This window comes from Pygoscelis adeliae, unplaced genomic scaffold (genome assembly GCF_000699105.1).
Source record: "Pygoscelis adeliae isolate BGI_AS28 unplaced genomic scaffold, ASM69910v1 Scaffold14, whole genome shotgun sequence".
In the NCBI taxonomy this organism is placed as follows: Eukaryota; Metazoa; Chordata; class Aves; order Sphenisciformes; family Spheniscidae; genus Pygoscelis; species Pygoscelis adeliae.
The window spans coordinates 4,240,453-4,263,739 of NW_008825109.1; the positions used below are offsets into that span (position 1 = coordinate 4,240,453).

General features: G+C 41.5%; 1 protein-coding gene across 1 annotated transcript in view; it reads right to left on the minus strand.

The window, feature by feature from the left end:
• The window catches only part of MTUS2 (microtubule associated tumor suppressor candidate 2), a 203,713-nt gene that overhangs the window by 162,822 nt on the left and 17,604 nt on the right, over positions 1-23,287 (minus strand). Inside the window, exon 3 of the mRNA XM_009327746.1 lies at positions 17,249-17,455. Within this exon, the coding sequence (XP_009326021.1) occupies positions 17,249-17,455 (207 nt within the window). The remainder of the gene's footprint in view (positions 1-17,248; positions 17,456-23,287) is intronic.

Consider the following 23,287-nt stretch of genomic DNA (forward strand, 5'->3'; position numbering starts at 1 on the left):
CTACTGTTCAAAATGAGGTAGTCTAACAAATGTATTTAGGACAATGAAAAAAAAATCCATGTGTGGAAATGGGACCAAAGGCTTTATTCAGAATCCTTTGAAGAAATGCCTTCTGTGTTTTTTAATCAGCAGTGTGCTGGTACGAGTGCTGCATGTTCATAAAGCTATATTAGTACGCCCTTTCTTGTACTGGGGTCCCTCTGGCATTGGATAGGTTAAGCAATTGCTGGTATTAAATTAGCACACTGATTTCCACTGGCAGGAAAGTTCCTGAGTCTTAAATTACAGATAAACTATTCCAATAGAGCCAAGGAGAAAATTAATAAATGTATTCCTACAAAAAACAACAAAAAAATAAACACATCTAAGCAATTGCAAAGATATGATGTATAGATCAGCTGAATAATGATTAGAATATTTTTAAACCAGATGGGTAAGTATGTGTTTACTCAATGTAGCTGAGCTGCCTGTTTCAGCAAACAGCATATAGCTAAGGAGAAGGCTGAACATTTTAATGTACTCACTACTGCACAATAATTAAGGAGAAATATATTTGTTGCAATTGCAGCTCATGCTGGGCAACTTCTCCTACAACCTCATTTTAGAGCTACTTGTATTTTTACTTTATTGGGTTGGTAAAGTGAGCTTGGTTGGAGCCAGCAGAATATGCCAGCTCTTCTTTTTTAAAATGCTGTTTTTCTTCGCTAATCCATCACTAAAAGGCACAAACAAATTTACTCTGAATACAGCTTAAAGAGAACTTGGATGCTCACCTCCATTTATGGCAAGTCTTGAAGGTGACAGGGAAGAGATTAAAACACATTTAAAAGTGCCACGCCCTCAACCTGCGAGAGACTAGAGCCTGCAGGAGTTCAGATGGGTTAAAGCCATACCAAAAGCAGCCAGCACATAAAATGGGAGGCATTACTACACTCATGCCACACAAGAGGCATTACTACAACTCACCCTTTGCAAGAAAAAGGATCACTTCCTGGGGGCAGTCCAGACTTTCTAGTGATGCTACGTGGTACAATTTCATGAATGAAAGGTTTGCACGTAGTGCATTTGCCAAGGGAGACCATTCTTCACAGGAAGACAAGGCCTGGCCAGGGAGTTATGGTCTTGGGTCCTCTTCCGGGCTCTGCTGTTTCCTTGATGGGTAAGCCTTGGGCAAGTCATGTCAGCTCTGAAAGGTTTAATTTCCCTGTCCTTGTAGGAGATTGGTGATTGACTTCCATTATGAGAAGTTTTACAAAGTGGGGTTTGTATTAGCTCTCTATAACTAATCCAGGTTTGGGAACCACACTCAGACGAAGTAGAAGAAGTCCAAAGATGAGGAATAGAAAATTATCAGAGGTCTTTGAAAGCATGGCATGGGAAAAAGCTGAAGCACTTGGACTGATTCATTTCTACAGAAGGGAAATGAGATGAGACATGACAACAGTCTTCAAATATGTGTTAGGCAGAAACAATTCTCTGCATGTATATTGGGCAGAAACAATCCTCTGCATCATTTGCAGACAGAACAAGAGAAACAAGTACTAACTCCTGCGACAGAAATACAGGTTAGACATCATGAATTATTTTCAAAAAGTAAAAAAGGAATAAGCTTCCTAGGCAAGCTCCATCTTTTAAATATGTTACAAACAACAGTAGAGAAAAATCTGCCCCAAATCATGCAAGTATAGCTCATCATGCTTCAAGACAAGGACATCTCATCAGGCTGCCCTGTTTTCAGTGATTGTATGTCTCTGATCTCCCTGAGAAAGCTTTGTGAAATGTCTTACATATATTCATTATAATTTCTTAATTGAAAAAGTATCTGTTATCAAATACGGTCCTTTCTGGCTGCATTCTGGCTATATACACTTTTACTTGTGCCAGAATATAATACACCTTAGGACCATGTTTCTAGTTCCATGTTTTATGGTCCATATGAAAGCGCCTTTAATGTCTAACATCTCTCTTCACTATTCTTTGATTAGCTTGTTCTAATTTCCCCACAGTTCACATGACACAGTTCTCTCTTTTCCCTACCCAGTGTTAACAGGGAGGGAGCTCGGCTGCTGGTTTTGTAAAAAAGTCACCCATGGGATTAACTGAGCTCCAAGAAACTGTTTCATAAATTTGAATACTTTGATTGTACCACTGGAGATGAGAACAAGTGGCTAAATGTGACATTTGTGTCAAAACACTTCAAACATCGTTCTGAAGCATTATCATGCTCCCCCTGACATGGTTTAGGGAAACCATCTCTTCCAGTGCATTGTTCCCACAGCTGATGGGCATTTTCCCTGTTGTGCTCCCAGGAAGCTCATCTCTGGGACTCTCAGACTGACCATCCTGGAACAGAGCAGGTCCAGAGGGCTGGAGGCACGTGGGCTCCAAATAACCCACGTAAACGTTCTTCCAATATGCCCCAAGATGGCTCATGTGAGACATGTGGCGCATTCACATGTTCCTCACTTCTCCTTTCCACAAGGCAGTGATAGCAACACTTGCCTGCCACCCAACAGTTTTCTGAAAGAAAACCAATTGATGTACACAATATTCACCAACACCTTTCAATAGAAACTGCTTTAGAAGTATCAATATATTAATCTGCACTTAGAGCCAATAAATTGATTGAACAGGTTTGTCCACTGAAAATAAAGGTTTCTGTATCTAGCCATATCATGCAACACAGCAAAGATGAAATCTGTCACCACACTCCATCACTTCAGCCAGCAATAAAGTGCAGGGCAACTTCTACAGAATCAGTGGAGCTGGCACTAACACCACCGTGTGGAGAAGCTCTCCATATGTCAGATAACTGGAGTTCTTTATGCAGCTGTAAATAAAGTTACTCTTCACGTGGCTACTAATCTATTGTGGTTTTTTTTTTTTAACAAAAGTGAGATATTTGCAAATGTAGGTTGTTTATTATCTGCTATTGCTGGAGTTCCCACTTGCAATCACAGTGGAAACGCCTTGTTCCCAAGTCCCCTGAATGGTATGGATTCCCAGCTGGTGCTGCAGCACGGTCTGCTGGAGACCTCTCCTCCTAAGGTATACGGCACTGAGTAGTCGCCATGAAGCCAATTAAAGAAATTAGTCATGTTAATATGACTGCAAGTGATCCTTAAGCCCTTAATCACTCCCTGTATTTTTATCGTTTAATTCCTATGCACCACTCTGAGATCTTGGGGAGTTTGCCTTGAAACCTCGTGCTGCAAAGCACAACGGCTCATGAACAGCTGAGGACTCCTGATGTGGGGTGGGTGCCAGGACCGTCCCCAACTAAGCCATCCCTTCCCATCTCTCGGTGCCCGCAGATTGTTCTGAAACTCTTTATACCCTTTTATCCATTTCCTTTGAATCACTACCAGAAAAATTGCTTAATCTCCAGCACAACACTGCAAAGATAGAAGGAAAAGTATAAAACCTAAAGCCCCCCAGCCCTTACCAGATGAACAGTAATTTATATAAGGTGATTTGTTACCGTATCTTTGCTAAAATTTTGCCAGACTTGAATAATTTGAAATCTGCTAAGCAGAATTTAGACTGCTGAGCAACAGAAGTCCAATGTCAACTGTGGCATATTTCTCTCCAGGTCTGCAAGCTAATGCTAAAGAGAAATTGAATTTAAATAAATTTATTCCAAGCATAACCAAAATGCTGTAAATAACATATCACTTGATAGGCAGGAATATACAGTACATACCGCAGGACATAAAACACACTAAGTGCTGTACCAGCCTAGCTTTCAGGGGTTGATTTTACTGCACTATGCTTCTACATCTCAGCTTTCTTGAGGCACATTTGTATTAATATTATCAGGTCAAATATTAAGCCAAGGACAGGGATTGAAAAAGTTGAGAGCGTTCGGTTCACAGCTGCTCTCCTGCTTGCAGCAGGACCCCCAACTTCAGAGCGCTGTGGCTGCCCAAGGCGAAATGTCAGAAGATACCAGCAGCCAGCGAGCACAGCTCCTCGCCCCCCACAATCACAGGCAGAGGAAGCCCATCGGTGGCATCAGCAGCTTGTTAGCCACGGGCAGAACTTATGCACGCTCAGAGACCATGGGGCTAATTTGATTGAGCAAGTTATCCACCGCAATCGGTTCGTTCAGCTCTAGCTGCCGATGTGAGATGCCAGCACAGCTAGCCTAGCTCCAAGGTGAACCAGGGCATTATTTCAAGCAGTGGGAGGACCTTGCGATGGAGACAGAAGCTGCAAAAAGTTCAGAAGGCTGAGTATGGAGAAAGCCCTGACATCTTTATGATCCACCCGGCAGAAAGCATTTAAAAACTCCAGTGGAGCTTACTTCCCCCCAAAACTTCCTTCTAAAATACCTTTACAATTAGGTAAAGTTTCAAGCAAGCATGCAGTAGTTTCCTGGAAGCATTATCAAAGCCAATTACATATACATTTCATTAGTTAATTACAAACTGTAAATGAGCAGGGTGAAGCTTTGTGCCTGCTGTAGCGGAGGCAAATGTTATCACAATTCTTATTTAGTGCCAGTCTTCCAAATCACATGCATCACCAGGAGCGTGCGTAGTGGCATGCAAGTGATGGACAGCACCAATAAGACAGGGAGTCCCTTGTCTAAAGGCATGAGACAAACCATCAAAAAAGAGATAGTGCACAGGCATTTTGGAATGAAACACTAATTGAGTGACCACATTTTTAAAACTGTTAGAATAGGGAACATAGCGTATTATAGCAGGATGATTACTCCAAATATATGGCCATATGGGAAGGGGAAAAGTCATAAATGGATGACTGCAGAATTCGGAGGATCACTGTTGATGATCACAGAGAAAAAGTGGATGGAAGGAGAGGCTCTGTGCAGACAGGTATTGGGATATGAGAAGCATTAAGAAGTGAAGTTAGTGCCTAATCATTTTTCTGATACAGAAATACTTCTCACGTGGAAACAATAATAGTAGTTAGGAAACCAGCACTTCCATCAATAGTGATTAAATCTCTATTGCCCAAATCAGAAGTGTGTAAATACAAACAAGAGGCATTTACCCTCTACTACTGCATGGCTTCTGTCACGTCAAGCTGCTAGAGAAAATTGTCCTCCCATGGGCCAAGGACCTGCGATGTTTTGTCCTCACCCTCACCAGGGCTGGGCATGACCTTGCCGCTTTGCTTCACCTCTGCCCAGACAGCAGTGGAGCAGCACTTCCCACAGCCTCCGGCTAAGGGCAGAAACCAGCTTACGACAGCTGGTGAGACACCAGTTAGGGAGAGGTTTGCCATCTATCCAAACCAATTAAAAAAATCCCCAAAATGACATGGTTACAAAACTGCGGGCCCCATGAAAAAGCCAGTCTGTTTTAAAATGTACCAGTCTTTGATGTTTTAGACTAGTTTTACTAGTTTTTTTAACACGATAGCTGGCATGCCCTAAAGTGGGGAATACCAAATTAATCCTAGCTGCAAATTGTTGAGCCTGACGGTGCATAGCTTAATCTTCCAACTGTGACTGATAGCAAGCTTGCATCACTTAGTGAGCTGCTCGGGGGCTCTGTTCAATTAATCTGAATTTTTTATCTGCAGATACTTTTGATTCGCACAACAGGTAGATGACAGTTCAGGAGTGCACACATTCCCCAAAGCTTCTCACCATCACAACTGAGCTCCAGTGCAGGATTGTTGGTAATCCATGCATAATTCAGTACGCTACTTAGAGCAACTATCACTTTGCCAAAGGAGTGGGACTGGCTTGTGCATGTAAGAGAGAGTTTCTTAGCATCAGCTTTTTTCTTTTACATTTTCACGCATCTTACTTTCAGGTTTAAGCTTTTTTAAACTACATCTTAGACATTTTTAGACCATGCTAGCTATTAATGTGTTTGGAAGGCATACAGAGACCATGACGCTACCTCTTACTCTTCTTACTTTCCCACACAGCTTGACAGTGTACAGGCCTGTTCTGTATCTAAATTTACAAGCTGTCACAAGTGATAAATATCCTAATTCTAAAAAGCTATTGTGTACCTCTGAGACAATTAAAATTCCTTAGATACCTAGATGCAGTACATAATACATTTAGTCAACATTAGAACATGATAGAGAAGGAACGTTTTATCCCAGGACATAACCAAGCATCTAAAAATAGGCCTTCTGTTTAAATAAAAATATTGTAATAATGTTCATTGGGAAATCCCCTTTCCTCAGATTACAAAAGTAATATAATTCCTAGATCATCTCATGCTGTGCAGTAAGAACTGAGCAGGAGAGTTTATAAAAAGTGTCAAATAAATTATATATTCTTTTTTTAGGAGGAAAATACTGGTTAAAAGTGATGCATTTTTAATTCTTTCATCTAACCCAAGAAAGTCATACCACACACTTCAAGGTATAGACTGAGCTCTGGCCCGCCCTAATCCATACAGTTTAGCAGCAGGAGAAGAGAATACAAGGGTTTCCCAGGTTTGGTCATACGATGTTTTGATCAAGACATGCCATTTTATTCAAAACATATCATTCCTCACTCAGTTTTGCTTAGTTTTCTCTGGAGGTTGTACATACCTTTCCAGGAATGGCTGGCAGGAAGACAGTATAACTGTAATGTGTGATAGAAAGGAAGTTAATCACTGACTAAATATAAATATTAAGCTATCACAGCACCTGAAATGTATACTATTTTTGAGATGCAAAGCCGTGGTAGGAAACAACTCATTCCTTCATTTACTGTATTCCTTCTCTACTTTTAGTGGTGAGGTAGAAGGGTGTCTCCCAATTCTTCTTTGCCAATTAGAAGCTATTTTCTTTCTTTGTGGTAGTTTAGTTAAGGAATGTCATGGAATTTGTCTTCTTTGAGAAGGTTGCGATAAAAAAGAGAACAAAAAGAGAAGACCGACGCCACGTTCAGTTGGAGAAAGGTTCATGACATGCAAGAACTAACTGATCTGGGCTCATTTTGTGTCACCAAGGTCCACTGTGCAGAGTTAGTGTTGCTGGTGGTCGTTGCTGGCATCAGTCCACCCGTCAGTCAGTGTAGGCATCATCTCCATCGCATTCTGGACAGCAACATCTACCTTTTTACATAGAAACACACACCATGGAGCGCCTAATAGCCCAGTTCAAGCAGTGTGCACTAAATAACACAGTAGCCTTATGGTCGCTTGGTGAATCCGCACACAACAAGAGATGTGCCCCGTTCTGAGACAGACCTCACCAACGCACAATCAGACGTCGAGGTTTGTATGGGAATGCTGCTGGCTATTCTGGCAAGGTCCAGTTCACATCTGTGAATCAGAGCACTTTATTCTCTCATCCTAAATGCTTATATTTCTGCATAAGTATTTCTGACCGTGTAGCCTTCTGTGGACACAGTGACGGTAACTTGAAGTGCGTGAAACCATATCAGCAGTCCATGAAGTTGGGAACAGCATAAATTAAAGACCTATACCGTGTAACCCAGCTTAATTGACTCCTTGCCACAAGGAACAGAGAGTCAGGGCTTGTTTGCAAATCACAGTTCAACCTGAACGGCAGCAGCTTTCTCCTCCAACCACACCAACACCACAGGTGTACCCTTAAAGTTGCCACATGGGAGGCATGCTACCATTTCTCAGTCTCACGTCCAAGGGATTGAACGTTTGCTAGATGCTGATGGCTCCAGGAAGACTAGATGCTTTAGAAAATGTGATTTAAAGATTGAAAAAATAGTTATTTTGCTGATGTCTATTGTGTCAATAGCCTACAGTTTGTGATAACTCCCACCCGGGAGGAAATACTGTGCAATTGTTTCCATTTTATTCAGCTTAGTTTTCTTGGTTGGAGGATCTCAGTTCGTCTTTCTTCTGCCAGTGCTGGTTTTACTTATTTCAGAGCTCAGTCAGCTTTCTTCTAGCATTTAAATTAACTTTGGAAATCCCAAATTAAAAGCCTGTGGTCTCGCACCTGTCACAAGACAAAGAACCACAATGTTTTGAGCTGTTTACAGCCTCATGTAATCTTGCCCAGGCCTCTAGAGACTGTCAAGCAGCAAGTCGGAAGGAAAGGCTGTTTAAGCTGCAATTTTTAAGTTCTTGGATCACAACTCACAGACTGAAAGCTGCAAAAGACGCTGTTTCTTCTTTTTACTGCAGATATTCTCAAGAGCACCTGGAAGACTTACATAAATGACCTCAATTTTAACGTGTTTGGACTAGATTAGTGTGATGGAAAAAATGTCATGGGTGAGATTCCAGCCCAACCTCTAGATGGGAAAAGTTTTTCCTCTATAAATAGCACCACGCTCTTTTGGCTGTAACACTTCTCTCGCTACTAAATTACAATTCACGAGTCTTCTGCAGGATTCATAATGGGATCAAAGATTAGAAACTTCTTTGAAGTTTGTCTTACTTTGCTCCACTGTTAATACATACCTGCACTAATCCACCACAGTTCTCCTAAACTAATCAGTCCCTCTCCCTCCCCAAAAGGGACAAGTACACAGGAGATTTTTCAAATCTCCATTTATTTGTGTTCATTACCCACACTTCATTTTGCAAGGGCATAGCATTTTGTTAATTGATTTTTCAGGTACTGTAAAGAGGCCAGCTCTGTTTTCTGAAACCTTTTGGTCTAAATGCGATTTGCCAGTAATATTTACAGTACTTACAACTTTGGTCCTGTTTATTGCTAGTAAGGCACACAGTGGATTGAACTGTGTGCATAACAAATTAATTATATTTCACCTTTGACAACAGCTATTAATAATATGATTGCAATGAGATCATCTCAGACTCACTTTTTTAATTTGGTCCTTCTAGAAAGAGATCAAAGACACACTGAACCTCAGGGTTATTTGCCTCTTGTTTAGGAAAACAAGCTAACAGCCTCACTGACCCTAAGCAGAAATTACGCAAGGGAAATTATAATTTCAAAAATCCTTTCAAAATTTCCATAATTCAAAACTGTGACATAGATATTTCTTTGTCTCACTGTGACTCAAAATTGGCTCATAACTACCATATCGAACTTCTTGTATCTTTAAATTAATGCTTATTTTTGGAAAAAAGCTATCATCATTGGAAAAAAGCCTATTACCATAGAGTTTGTAATGATTTTAGTCATTGACAGTAATTGGTTTAATCAGGCTCCTGTTTGACTCATGGATTTTAAAGCCAGAGTCCCTCGCTGTGCTCACCGGCTCCGACCTCACGAACAATAAAAAATGCAGAATTGAACCAGATGCAGTATGCAGTGCTTTTTGGAGATGGATCTTTATGGATTTGAATGCATCTAGATTTCCACAAGCTTGAATTTCAGAAAGCACAAAAACTGTGGATGAAGTCAATGAAATACCAAGGTGAGAGCTGTATCCAGTGATAAGCCCCATAGTTAGACATCCAGAATTAACCCTTTCTAAATACTGATTTATATACTGTAATGATAATGCATGAGAGGGACAGGCCGAAGAGGAAAGTTTCTCAAAAGTGCTTCAAGGTCCCACTTCACAGTGGGAAACTGAAGATTTTAACTGCGATTCCTTTAGAAGGCAGATTAGTCCAGAATGGGGGGGAGGGGAGAAAAAAAATTTAAAAAGAAAAAAAAAAAGAAAAAGAGAAATGGAAGAGCTCTCACTTCTTCAAAGCTTTATTTCTTATTTTTTCTTTGGGCTAAATTAAGAGATTAATCCATTCCGATGAATGCCCATAGGGTTCACTTCTAAACGAGTATTTTCCCCCTCATCAGATAGAATAGGAAGATTAGAGTATGAAAAGGAGACAATTTATAGTGAGTTTTCTGGTCTTCAGAGGGATTTTAATTTGGATGTGACAGATACGTTCCAGCTGCTGCTTGCCTTCATATTTTCAAAAGGACATTTTAAGTGCTACTCTTTCAAGTGCTGTGCGTCCCCAGAAAGACGTGTGCTGTGCTTGTCCCCGTTACAGGCTCCAGACTGACTGTGGCTTTTCCCCAGACTTTGAAAGTCGCACTCCACCAGCAGCTCTCTTCTAATGCAGGCTGCAGAGGGGACCAGCCTCCTGTCCCCCTCCCATCCGTATTGGAGGGGATTCCCTTCAGGCTCCAGGAAGACTAGATGCTTTAGAAAATGTGATTTAAAGATTGAAAAAATAGTTATTTTAGAAATGGCTTTGCTGATTTCTTCATATCCCTCTACGAAATGAATGAAGTCCATTATACTGCAATAAAAAAGTAGTCATGATCTCCTATTGACCAGGGCAGAACAAAACCAGCCACGGAACATCTTTAAAATAAAGAAGGGGCTGATGAAACAGCCCAGTATAGGGGTACATAAGCAGGCTGCCGCAGTAGCTGCATTCACAAGACTGATCATTGAATCAACATCTCCCCACAGAGTCAAAGGAGAGAGTTTGGGTGCCTGTGATGGGAATAACCTACTTGTGGGGCAATGCACTGCCTTCTCCAGTGAAACTGATGTCTGGCAGCCTGGTGTGCCAGTGGTTTGAACTGCTTTTTACCCTCTGCAGATTAAACACTCAGAGTCACAGTGACTAAATTAGGCGCTTGTAATCGTTCAAATAATCCCGTGTGGAAATGGGCCAGGAAAGAGGATTTGTCACTACCCATTTCTTCCTTGTCGCCCCATTACCCAATACCTGCACAAACATTTGTACTCTCCCACCCCATTTTACGGACGGGAAAAGTGAGGTGGATAATTTAAGTCACTTTTAAAAAGCCAGACAGAAATAAGTGCCAAAAACTGGAACTGGAGCTGCCAGGTCTGAGCCAGGACAATTTTAGCACACAGACAGAGAATCTCCCAGACCAGCCTTCTTACACCTAAAAATGCAGATTTTATATGGCATTTTACAACAATAACAAACATGATGATTAAGCACTCTGTTGAAGTTGAGCTGGCACAAGAGCTTGGCAAAAATCTTTCAACTGTTCTTTGGTCATAAAAAGTGGACTTTGCAGAATTGAGAGTTTCATGGATTTTTTTGGTTTTGACAAACTTCAGCTCAGTAAATTTGCAACCCCTCCAAGTGTTTCAGGTTGGCATCTTCATATAAAAGTAGTTCTGCATTTCCAAACCAGCTTGATCTTCCTGCCTCTACTTATTCTTTGCAGGGAGTGGTACAGACCCTTCCAGGGTGGTACTGCTTCCCTCTTCTGTGTGCTCTGACGGGCAGGGGAAGATGTAACAGTGTAGACAGTAAAAACATTATCTAAGCTATTAAAACATTATCACATTTAAAACACTATCACAAGCACCGTATCTAAAACCCACTGAATTTAATGGACAACTTCTACTTCATTGCTGTTGTTTCAATCTCTGCAAACAAAGAGAAACCGCTGTGCCTACACCCCCAAGTCATTCTTTGAAGGGTTTTTTTTCCCCAGCTGTAACAACTAGAGTATGAAAAGTAAATGCTGAGAGTCTGGAAGGCAGCTAAAATGTCTTTTCAGCCCTTGCTCTTCCTGGCTGACATACTGCACTTTTCCAGATGCTTTGCCCCACAAAGCTGAAAATCCTAATTCGATACTGTTCTATTTTAGTCCTATTCAGAGTGAAGTGATGGCATAACGTGATTCTTCCATCAAAATATTAATATCAGAACAAGACCAGAAGGAAAAAAAATTGAATTTGTCATGTAGAAAAATGAACAGAAAATCAGTCATAGAAATATGATTGGAATGTATTTTCATATAGGAAAATTTTTGTACTTACATACTTAGGTAATTAAGAACAATTGGTATGTCTGTCCACCATGTCACAGTTTTGAATGTTCTACCTTTTTTGGAGGCAATTAACCACCTATTCAAGGCTTCTGTGCTCGCTTTAATTTCCCCATTTCTCTACCCACCTGAATCTGACACTTTGACATCTTTGCTTATTAGAATTAATACGCATTTAGAAAGGCCAAGCAACGCAAGGTCAAAAACCAGCACGAAATCTATACGTTGAAGAAGGGATCGTGGAAGTTTACACAAAACATGCAGTGTCATATTTTTATAATTTTAAACAAAACAAAAGCTGTCATGAGATACTAATGCAAGTTTTGAAATAGTCATCACCATTTTCTTGCTCGGTCTGAAAAGAAATTGCTTCAGCCCTCAGAGCTGTGGGTAGATATTGAATAGCATTATGTCTTTTACTCTAGCACCTTCCTGGAGAAGAATTGCCTCTAACATCATGCTATTATTCTATTTTAAGAATCTTAAGCAACAGGGATTTCATCACTTGAGTTGGAAGATTATTTAACAGACTAGTAGACCTTATGACTACAAAGTATTTTCTAATATTATACCTACATTCTTCCATTTCCTAAACTCATAGCAGTTATCATATCTCAACTCATTCTAAACAATCCGTCTTTCTTCCAATGCTCCACACATCAAACTCTTTCACAGTGCTTAATGAAGTGTTTCCCATGTGGTGCTTACAGCACGTTTAGAGTCTATTCTGATGAAGTACAGAAAACTAATTTTGTGAGCAGGATATTCAGCTGATCACTAGAAATACAGATACAAGCAATGAGAGAACTCTACGCCCCTTAAACTAGTAAAACAGAAACTACAGCCTGGGCATCATGTTACCACACTGCATAATCACAAGATATGGAACCATATCGGACAACTGTGGGCCTTTGGTGTGCGACGTGAACCTCTTAGACACAGAAGCTTCAATATAGCGTATTTAAAATTCCAAGGGAAAATATGCAAAGTTAGGTATTTTGTTGTAAGTCACCTATTTAGGAGTTTTTTCTTTATGTTTACACAATTGTTTCACTCCACTCCATATCATACTGGTTTCAACCTTAACATGACTTTGCTGGTCATTCACTTTTTCTCATATTTAGCAGAGAACACTCACGCTCCTCTTAGATTGAAGTATCTGAATTATTCAATTCTAGCCAATTTAGAGTGTAAACAAACTAGACAAGTTTTTCGACATATAAAAAAACCCTCTCTCTAAATAAAGAATAATGGTTTAGAATATTATGCATTTTTAAACCTCAAGAGTAGTAGGCCAGAGCTGAAGGTAAACCTGAACTTTTCAGGTAATCTTGAACTAAAATATTACTGGAAAAACCTATATCTGTAGCACGGAACAAATCTGGGGAGGGCTGATAGCAGGACCTGGAGCTGAGCCTCAGCCTGGGGTTTCCCAGCTGTCCCACAGGCGTCAGGCCATGTAGCTTTGCCCCAGCAGAAGACCTCACGTGGGCCTTGCTGCACTGCGGTATAGAGCTGCTCTGATGTGGGAAGCCATGGGATGGGAGGTGTGAAAGCGGCAGGGATAGCCGCATGCTCCGCACCGAGCAGAGAGGAACATTAGCAGCAACAAAGGATGGACCCCTCCCATTGGTACAGCGAGCTCTCACTGCCTCCACTTCTCCAAGTTGTTCTATTCAAACACAACTGCCCTTGTTTGCCATATCAAACAAAGAGCTCACCCTGAACCATTTTAACCATTTCATTTTGAACACAGCAGGACAGCCAGTGGTGGGACACGGTGAGCCCCCCTGATCCATCCTAGGACCCAGCTTCGAAATGGAGTGGTCTTTGGCTTCTGTCATTGCATCCCACCTCCTTCAGCAAGGTGGGAAGCTGCCTCACATGCCACCATCATCATGACTGAGCTTCACAGACCCTGGCTCCCCTGTATGCAAACCGCAAGTTACACGTAAGCCCCAAAAAGTGGATTTTAAATGGCCAAAACAGACTAGTGACCCTGGCTTGCAGGTCAATTCCCTGTCACAGACGCTGAGCAAGATGCTGAGTGGTTTGGATGCCAGAGCTGTCCCTCCAGCCTCAGCACATAATTGGGCAGGACCCCATAGAAGCAGAGCCCCGTTACGACTGATCCTGATTAGCAGCTGATGGCACGACTGTCGCAGTTGGCGTGTTATCGGCGAACAGCAGCCTGGCTTATACCCATGCTCCAGGGACGGGACTCCAGGAAAGACCAGAGGACAAGCAGGCAAGTGCTGCACAGCCTGCCCTGTCCCTACCATGGGAAAAGAGCGCAATCCCACCGCTGCAAATCCATTTAATTGAGTGAATCAGAATATGTGAGCTATTGCCAGAAAGTCAGCCGAGGAGTGTAGCACAGGCTCCGTGCACATCCAGGCTTACTGCTTTCAGAGAGGTCACAGGAAGGGGAGAAATCTGGTGAAGAACAAAGCTGCCGCATCGCAGCTCCATTAACAAACTTCCCAGCAACACAAAATTCACGTCTCCTTACTCTAAATAAGTGGGGTTTTACTCTCTAGGCAGTATTTAATCAGTATTAGTATGCCAAAATGAGAGACTAGTTTGGATTTCTGAAAAGAAATGTAACCTGATGGTTACATTTTGGGGGTTTGGGAAGAGCTAGCACCACAAGACATCTGGCAGGGGAGAGAAAAGCAAGAGCAGGATCTCATTAGGACCCCTTCAAGAATCATTGTTTCCCCTAAAACACTCTGCCCCTAAATAAACCTGTGTTTTCCTCTCATCCATAGTAATCTGCTTTTTAACAACTTACAATACATCATAATTTTTTTTATGGCAGATACAAGATCTTGAGGTGAGCCCGTCGATTTACAACAGTAGCAGCCCCTCTATTTATAACATATGCCCACTTGTAAGACGTTTTCAATTACTTCTGTCTCCCTGACACGCAGAGATGCTGCTTAAATAGGAAATTGTGTTATCATATATGTTTGAAGATTTCTAAAGCTAGATCATTTTGCATTTTCTACCCTACTGAGCTAGGAAATTAACAGTAAAACTTTACCCTGCTAGGAAGCCTGATTTAGTCAAAGACATAATCTCAGGTAGTAACTACAGAATCAGCTATTTATTTAATTTAAATAAAACCATTCTTCCAGCAGACAGTGAAGGGAAGAAATAATATGTCATGCTAAGATTCCCGAGCCAATACTTCTCACCTACATCCACTCTTGGGGTTACTTTCTGTGCATGTTGAAGTGCACTGCTGATCTGTGTTAAATAAGCTGCGGTAGAATGGAAAGCAACTAATTTGTGCTCCCTGGGTGTTGGGCAACTAATTTAACTCTTGCTGGCACAGAGACTATAAATAGAAAAAGATTCAGTTTCACACTGATAACATTTCTATGAAAGTTAATAATTCAACAGTAAGGAAACAATTTTTTCTTCCTACCTATCTGGCCTATCAGGAGTGACGAACAGGAGTTGTGTTGCCTTTAATCCAAAGAAAGCAGATGATGTTAGGTGTCTTCTCGTGTGATGACATACCTGAGGGCTGACACCCTAAACACAAGGCGTGCCCTCACCCGCTTGGCAACACACCTTCTCCTTGTCTCACCCCGGTCCAGGAGGAAGCACTATCCATTTGGAATTAAAGACAAATAAAAGACTTCTGGGACAGAAAGCTGTGCATGTCACAGGAACCATGTCAGAGCTATGACCCTCAGGAGGTGCTCATTCTCTTCCTCTCCCATGGAGGTGGAGAGAAACTAGACAACTCCTTAGATGAGCTATCATCTAACTTGTCAGCAAGAGCAGAAGTGATAGGTCCTATTTTTCATCAGGTCACAGGCTGAGCTCGTCTCTACATGAATTTGTACAAGCAGAACACTTCCCCTGGGTAATTTTCGTACCTGTCAGAAACATTCTTGTAACATGCACAAGTTGGTCACAACATCCTAAACCCAAAATTAAACAGGGTTACCATCTTCAACCAAGTGAGCTAGAACAAAATGTATGTGCCAAATACTTCCACATCCTTCCAGTGATTGGAATATGGTTTCAGTTTTTATGGGCCTAATGTACAAATATAATATAAAAATACACCAGAATATATAAATGAAATCAACTTCTTTTAAGACAAATGAAAAGTCAGATGTAACTTTCTGGGTCTGAGATTAGTAATGCTTCTTCCATAGTTTTTTGAATGGAAATCAATTGACTCAAATTCCACAGTTTGGAGTATTTTCCTTTCAGAGAATTCTCAGTTGTATGAACCTGTATGCATCCACTGTGTTCAAGGACAGTGCTGTACCTACAGATGATATTTTTTTCAGATTCACACCTGAAACTGCTGGACAACAACATTTCTTGCAGAGATGTAGTTTAGATTTAATCAGAAATCAGGTAATTCTGTCCCTAACAAAGGCTTTATGTAACCAAAGATAAAAAGATTATATCAGATAAAAGGAAAAGCTTTCCAAAGGCATAAATGTAGGGTAAAAGCGCAAAGCAAAAGAGGTTGGCTACCCTCAAAGTAGAGTTTACTAGGAAATAAACAGATGCGAGCGATCAGTCCAACAGTAAACTAGATAGAAACATATGTTTGGGGGCATTGGAAAAGTTAGAAGTCCCTAGACACATTAGTCTTTGGCATTTCAATTACCCCATATAAAAGGGGAAAGAGAAAATCCTTAGGGTTTTTAACTATTTTCATTTTATTTATTTTAATTCATTTCAAATTAATACAAACATTGAAAGATGGAGGAGCCTGAAGCATCTTGTCTCCTCTGGTGCTTCCTATCACCTGGTCCACTCCATCTGCAGCCCTCCTGGACTGATACCACTTGCTTTGATATTGACACAGTTCAGGCTCAATCCAGTCTTCAAAGAAAAATGGGTATGAAAATCCCTCAATCCCCCTTTCTGCTCCGAGCCCAGGGCATGCACACACTTCCCAAGGACCGCACAATCCAGTGGGTATTATTTTGTACTTAATAAAATTAACAGTCTTTACAGAAAATAGGATTTGAAATGACATTTCAGCCATGGGATCCTTCCAAGTCTGGTAGATGAGACGACAGCTACGATATCAGTTCTGATCCCTTTCATATCACTGGCATTATTTGATTAATTTTCTAAACTAAGTTTATTACACTGCGTATTAAGAGGCAGAAGAAAAGCAGATAAGAAAGACTATGTTGATCATTTTAGATAATCTTTGTCCTAAAGTTTTCTGCATGGCTGCAATGTACTTACCAAACGGAGTTTACTGTGATTATTTACTTACTTCAGCTTGTAAGAAGGGATATGCTAAGTAATACAAAAATGCCTTAGGTTCACTCTTAATGTGATTTTCTCTGCAGCAGGGAAACCAGCCCCTTCTATATGCAATCTACATTCAGCACCTATTCATCTATTATTAGTAATATTTTAAAAAATTACACTGGGAAATCAAGATACCAAACCTACAACTCAGTGGCACAGAAGAGATTAGTGAGTGCTGCACAGATTACATTAGTCCTAAATTAGACACAAACTCCAGTCTGGACAATCCTGGAACACATCTATTTAATATCCCTCCAGAAAGAAGGACACTTTTTGGACTTACGGTTGGTTGTCCTGCTTTGATCACTCTGAGCACTGTCGTTTGACTGGTTGCTGGAGACAGAGGATACGCTTGAGCTCCTGACAAACCCAAATGCGGCCAGCTTAGCTGCTGGCAGCCGTGAATAACCTGGAGGACGAAGTCCAGACTGGCAGGGCTTGGGGAGATTTGATTTTGCAGCACTTGGACATGAGCCTTTCTTAAGATCAACTGAAAGAAGGAAAAAGAAAGACATTTTTATTAAATAAACTGAACTGGGATATACTGACCATTAACTGTACCACCCAGCTACATAAAGTCAGTATAAAGACTGAATGTAAGTTTTAACAGCTGCTCAAACTGCAGTGATGTCTTATTCTTTGCTCCACTAAAAAGAAGTTCTGTGGAACAATTACAGGTTGCAATAATTTTTAAAACGTGAAATGCAGCAAGGACACATGAGGCATAACTCAAACTTCCAGAAAGTAACGTAGTTCAAGTCTGCTAAGATTTTTTTTAATGTTATCTTCTTTTATGCTGTATCACTTTCTAATTTTACATCTGTTATGTGCCAATTAAAAGAAACTCATACACAGAGACAAACACGCCACGCATAGCCTCCAATTTTGGAAACTATTGTAGAATGCCAACAATCCTCTTCAAGGACACAGGACTTCTTTGTATTCCATCAAAGAAAACACTTCTTTGAAGTCTTTCTTTCAAATTTTGCTAAAAGAAAATGCCCTTTTCTTGCACCAAGCTTGGGAACAAGGACGTGACCCGTAAAGTTGTACTTTTCTAACATACCACCAGCCATTTCCACTGATGGACTTCTCCTCACTGTAAACCATCAACCAAGTCTCAGACAACTGCCAACAGCTGGCTTATAACAGATGAAGTTAGGCAACAACAGTAGTTCAGCTACCATGTCCACCTGTGGGAACCACTAACTGGTCATTTGTCTGTAGCTTGTGTCTTAACCTGTATTCTGCTGCTCTTGCTTAGGCAAACTTTTCTAGGCAAATCCAGAACATAGGTCCATAAATGCTCCAAATTGTCTTCATGGACCAAAGATTAGAAATTGCTTTTGAATGGAAGGTCTGGATAGCAAGTGGATTTGGACCTCAACTGTACATAAAATTTGGACAGAGCTTTTCTTTGTAGGTTTGACAATATCATATTCCTGTTCCTTGTGGAATCCCGAGCAGCAAAAATATATATTAAAAAAAAATAATTAAAAAAGCTCTCCAAAAGCTGATGCCACAGTGTTTTAATCAGTCATCAGGACTGGTGGGTTAGGAGACAAGGCAGTATTAAAACTATCAACATATTCTGGCAGAAAAGGCCACAAAGTCACCCTTTTTCCATTCTCATGCAGTGAACACTATTTGTGCATTAGCCTGACACATACTTCAAAGGAAGAAGTGAACATTCATAATATAAATGAATATTAGAAATTAACTGCGCAGTAAGAATATGGTCTTCATATTATTACAGTATTTAATTCTTTTGTAAACTATGTAGGTCACAGCCTTATTAATCTTAATGAAGCGTTACACTTTGAGGAGACTTTATAGAAAACAAGACTAACTCCTTTGAGCAGAAAAATTTTATGGGGATTTTGAAAGATAATTGTGTACCTCATCACAATAATAAGACTAAGCTTTGTTTAACAAACTAAACCTTTTCTTTTGAAAAAGAAATATGTGTAACACCAAGCTAAAAAGCATTTTGTTATCCTATAAAACACATTCCTATAAAAGATATCAAAAAAATGCTCCTCGCTCAATGAACGAAATAATTTATAAACTATAGACTCTTAAAAACGCATTTTTTGTACCCACTTTTTACAAGTTGAGGCCTTTATTAAGACACAAGATCGATGTCTGACTGCAGCACCTTCACCAGCCCAGAGAAGGGCATGCTGTGGAGAGTAACCCAAATGAAAATAACAAATATCAACAGTGTGTAATAAAAGACTGCTAAAATCCCCGTTCACTTTTTTGGCACCAACAGGGACAATTTTGGACTCTGATCCTGAATCTGGCTTCATTTGGATGATGTGAAGATGGGCTCAGAGGTAGCTGTGGGCTCCAGGTGCAGGTGAAGAGCAGTGCAGGCACATTAGCACGGAGAACAGATAAGTAGTCATGTTTACCATCAGTTTACTGCCAGGCTTGTGCTGCATTGCTTTGACAGCGGTCTATTACAGCTGGTTTGTGGTTATCTGCAAAGCACCATCAAGCCAGACTTCTTCCCTCCCCACTGCTGGGGACATTCACGCCACATCTAAATGACTCCACTGCAAGGCACTACAGAACGTGATCTCAATGTTTCCCTCAGTGCTACCAGCACAGCTTTCAATCAGTGTGAATCATGTTAACTGATTTTCGTGTAGGAACAAGAAAAAGTGTCCAGTGAAAGGCTTCAAGAGTCCCAAATGCTAGAAATGACATGCTAATCATCTTCCCGACAGAATCTCTCTGAGAGGACTAATACCTTCCTGCATTAACAACTGCTGCACGGCGGGACTCAGATTGGCTTATGCCCGTGTAAGGCTGCACTTCTACCATGGAAGGATGATCCTGTGCTCTCTCCCTTCCACAATCAGACCTGTCATGCCCCCACCAATGCTGAAACAAACACTTCAGCAGTATTTTGGATGGGCCAGACCATCTTGCTTACCCAGCTGGCTGCACAGTCATATGCCTGTTAGTGGCTTGGCATGGCCAAACCTGAACCTCACCAGCTACCTAAAGGACTAATTACACAAGGGCAACTGCATGAGATAAAAGGCACACAACTCTGCCACAGTGTGCAAAATATTCCCCGTGTTGCATCAGTGACAGGACCAAGCCCAGGTAGCATCCAGATTTGAAGCAGAGGCAAGTACCCGTGGCAAGCGGCTGCAAGAGCAAGGAACCCGCCCAGGTCAGTGGCAGCAGGGAGAAGGTATGGGACTGTCTTTTGTGGGTTGTACAGGTTTCCGAAAAATGCACCAACAGGCCTGCACTACGTAAGCTGAGAGTCGAGATTCCTTTTTTTCTCTGAAAATTGAGGTGGAGGGAGAAATCTTTCCATTTCACAGCAAAAAGCTATAAATATCACAGATTTCCTGCAGCAGAATAGGGGAAATTCCACTGGGGCAGGGGGTGAAAGTGGTTAGAAATTATTTGAAATTATTAGTGGTTAAAAAGCATTTGAAACGCGTTTGCCTTAGGACAGTGAGGTTCACCTGGGACTCCCATGTCCCCAGCTCAACTGCAGGGATGTCCCCACCAAGTCCCCAGGCTGCTCCCTGCACCACCATGGAACCAAGCACCTGCAGTCCATGGCACACTGAGCACCACGGGTGTCACTGAAGAAGAATTTCCTTAAAACCAGAAAGTTTTTGGTGACAAATTGCCCAGCCATCTCTACCTTTTCTTCAAACTCATTCTCCCAGACACAGGCAGAGGATTCAGTGGTTTTTCTCACAATTCTGTGCGTGTTTCAGTTTATGACTTCAAGTCAAATTCCCCCTGAACTAACAATATTTTCTATCCTGAAATCATGGTCATCCTGAAATTATTTTTCACTTCTCTTCTTTATAATCCAGCTCTTCTGTACCACAAGGACCTGGGGGCAGGACATTATCCTCATTAGGGATGCATTCAAACCCTTAAAGCTAAGTCATTTTGTGTGTTCCTTCTCATTAAAATACATGAGACATCAGCCTATTGTATGTATTTTCTGTTCTAAATATCATCAAGTTTTACGATGGATGTTCTTTCATTATTTCTGTTTCTTAGAATTATAGAAACACTCCTGCAAAAAAGGTCTGGGAGTTCAAAACAAAAGTTATTTTAATGAGCAGCTTTCATTTTAATAAAAATCTGCCAAAATAAGCTTAAAAAATCGGCAAAAAATCCTTCCAGCTGTCTCACTGCCTGAAGCTAATTATAGAATTAAGTATTGTTGTCTGTATGGCACACAAGCGATTTTCTATGACACTTCAAGCTGTTCCCATCTAAAACATGAAAACATTTTGAGGTAGCGACTGATTGACACAAACCAGATGTGGCTGGGGAGCCTTAAGAAAAGTCTGAGCTAGGCTTCTTATGCATCCCCACTGCATGTGAATCAGGACTCCAGGCACATGTATAAGCAACTTCCATGTGACTTCTCTGTGAAATCTGAAATAGATTTTAGCTGAAATGAATGAAAAATTAAAGAAAGTAGTTACACAGATACGTTCTTATGAAAAAGAGTAGTGGTTCAAGACTTCAAGTCTGCTTGCAATTCAGGGAACCTTGGCAAGCCTTTGTTTTCTTGTGGTAGGGTTTTTGGTTGTTCGGGGGTTTTTTGACAAGCATTTCTGTTAAAACTTTCATCATTAGTTGTCATTTTCTCTCAGAAAGCTCACTTTCTTTCATAGGATGCTCTGAACATCATTATTCTCATTTCATATTGGGGAATCTAGGGCAAAGAAGTTACCTGCAAGGTCACTGAACTAGTCAGAGATAATACAAGCAGAGTTAACCCACCTCAGAGTTAACCCAATCATTGATATCTTTGCAGATTAAAAACAAATTGCGCAGGTAAGAAACCTATTCTGTTGCCACTACCTTTGTGGTTTCCCTGTTATAGACATAATGACTTCTCTCTGAACAAGAACTGAGGAAAGGGGCTTTAAAACAGAGGCTTTAATGATTTACACCTAAACAGCAGTGAGAAGGTTTTGCCCAGCACCCCTGATGGTCTCTCATCCAAATAGTGTCAAGCCTGGGACAGTTCAGTTCCAAAGGCAAAACAGTTGTTACTGCTGAACTTCAATTAATTTCTGATCGGCTAGTCTACCGTCATACAGTATAAAATGCTCATCTCCTCCTGCTTCAGATTTAAACACCCCAAAAAGCTGCTCTGTGCCTTCCCAGCTCCCAGGCACCCCAAGGCTGGTTAGCACATTCCCACCACCCCAAGAATTTGTCAGCTCACGCTTCACTAAAACTGCAAATGACCATGTTTGCTTTGTAGCTGACATGCAAAGCAGCGGCACCCGACGAACATCTAGCACAGGAACTGTCAGTGCCTGAGCCACACTCACTGCATTTTCCACTGAAAGCCCAGAGCAGCAAGACCACTCCTCTGTGCACCAGAGCCACATCTCATCCACCCAGCTGCTGCTCATCGGCTGCTCAGAAGCACTGCGGGTGTCCAGCCAGCGACGATGCTTGGCTCTCCTCAGGGAGGAGGTAGGGTATGAAGCATTTGTCTGCTGCTGCAGCCAGATTGTTGTACCATTCTTATGATTGACAATTTAGCCTGCCTGATAAAGTCCCTTGGGAGGCAGTCCTGAAGGGCAAAGGGGTCCAGGAAGGCTGGACATTCTTCAAGAAGCAAAGCTTAAAGGCACAGGAGCAGGCTGTCCCCATGTGCCGAAAGACGAGCCGGCAGGGAAGAAGATCGGCCTGGCTGAACAGAGAGCTTTGGCTGGAACTCAGGGAAAAAAGGAGAGTTTATGACCTTTGGAAGAAGGGGCAGGCCACTCAGGAGGACTACAAGGATGTCGTGAGGTTATGCACAGAGAAAACTAGAAGGGCCAAAGCCCAACTAGAACTTAACCTGGCTACTGCCGTAAAAGACAATAAAAAGTATTTCTATAAATACATTAGCAACAAAAGGAGGGCTAAGGAGAATCTCCATCCTTTACTGGATGTGGGGGGAAACAGAGTGACAAAGGATGAGGGAAAGGCTGCGGTACTCAATGCCTTCTTTGCCTCAGTCTTTAACAGTAAGACCAGTTGTTCTCTGGGTACCCAGCTCCCTCACCTGGAAGACAGGGACGGGGAGCAGAATGAAACCCCCATCATCCAAGGGGAAATGGTTAGTGACCTGCTACACCAGTTAGACACACACACGTCTAGGGGGCTGGATGGGATCCACCCAAGGGTACTGAGGGAGGTGGTGGAAGTGCTCCCCAAGCCACTTTCAATCATTTATCAGCAGTCCTGGCTAATGGGGGGGGGTCCCAATTGACTGGAAGTTAGCAAATGTGATGCCCCTCTACAAGGAGGGCCAGAA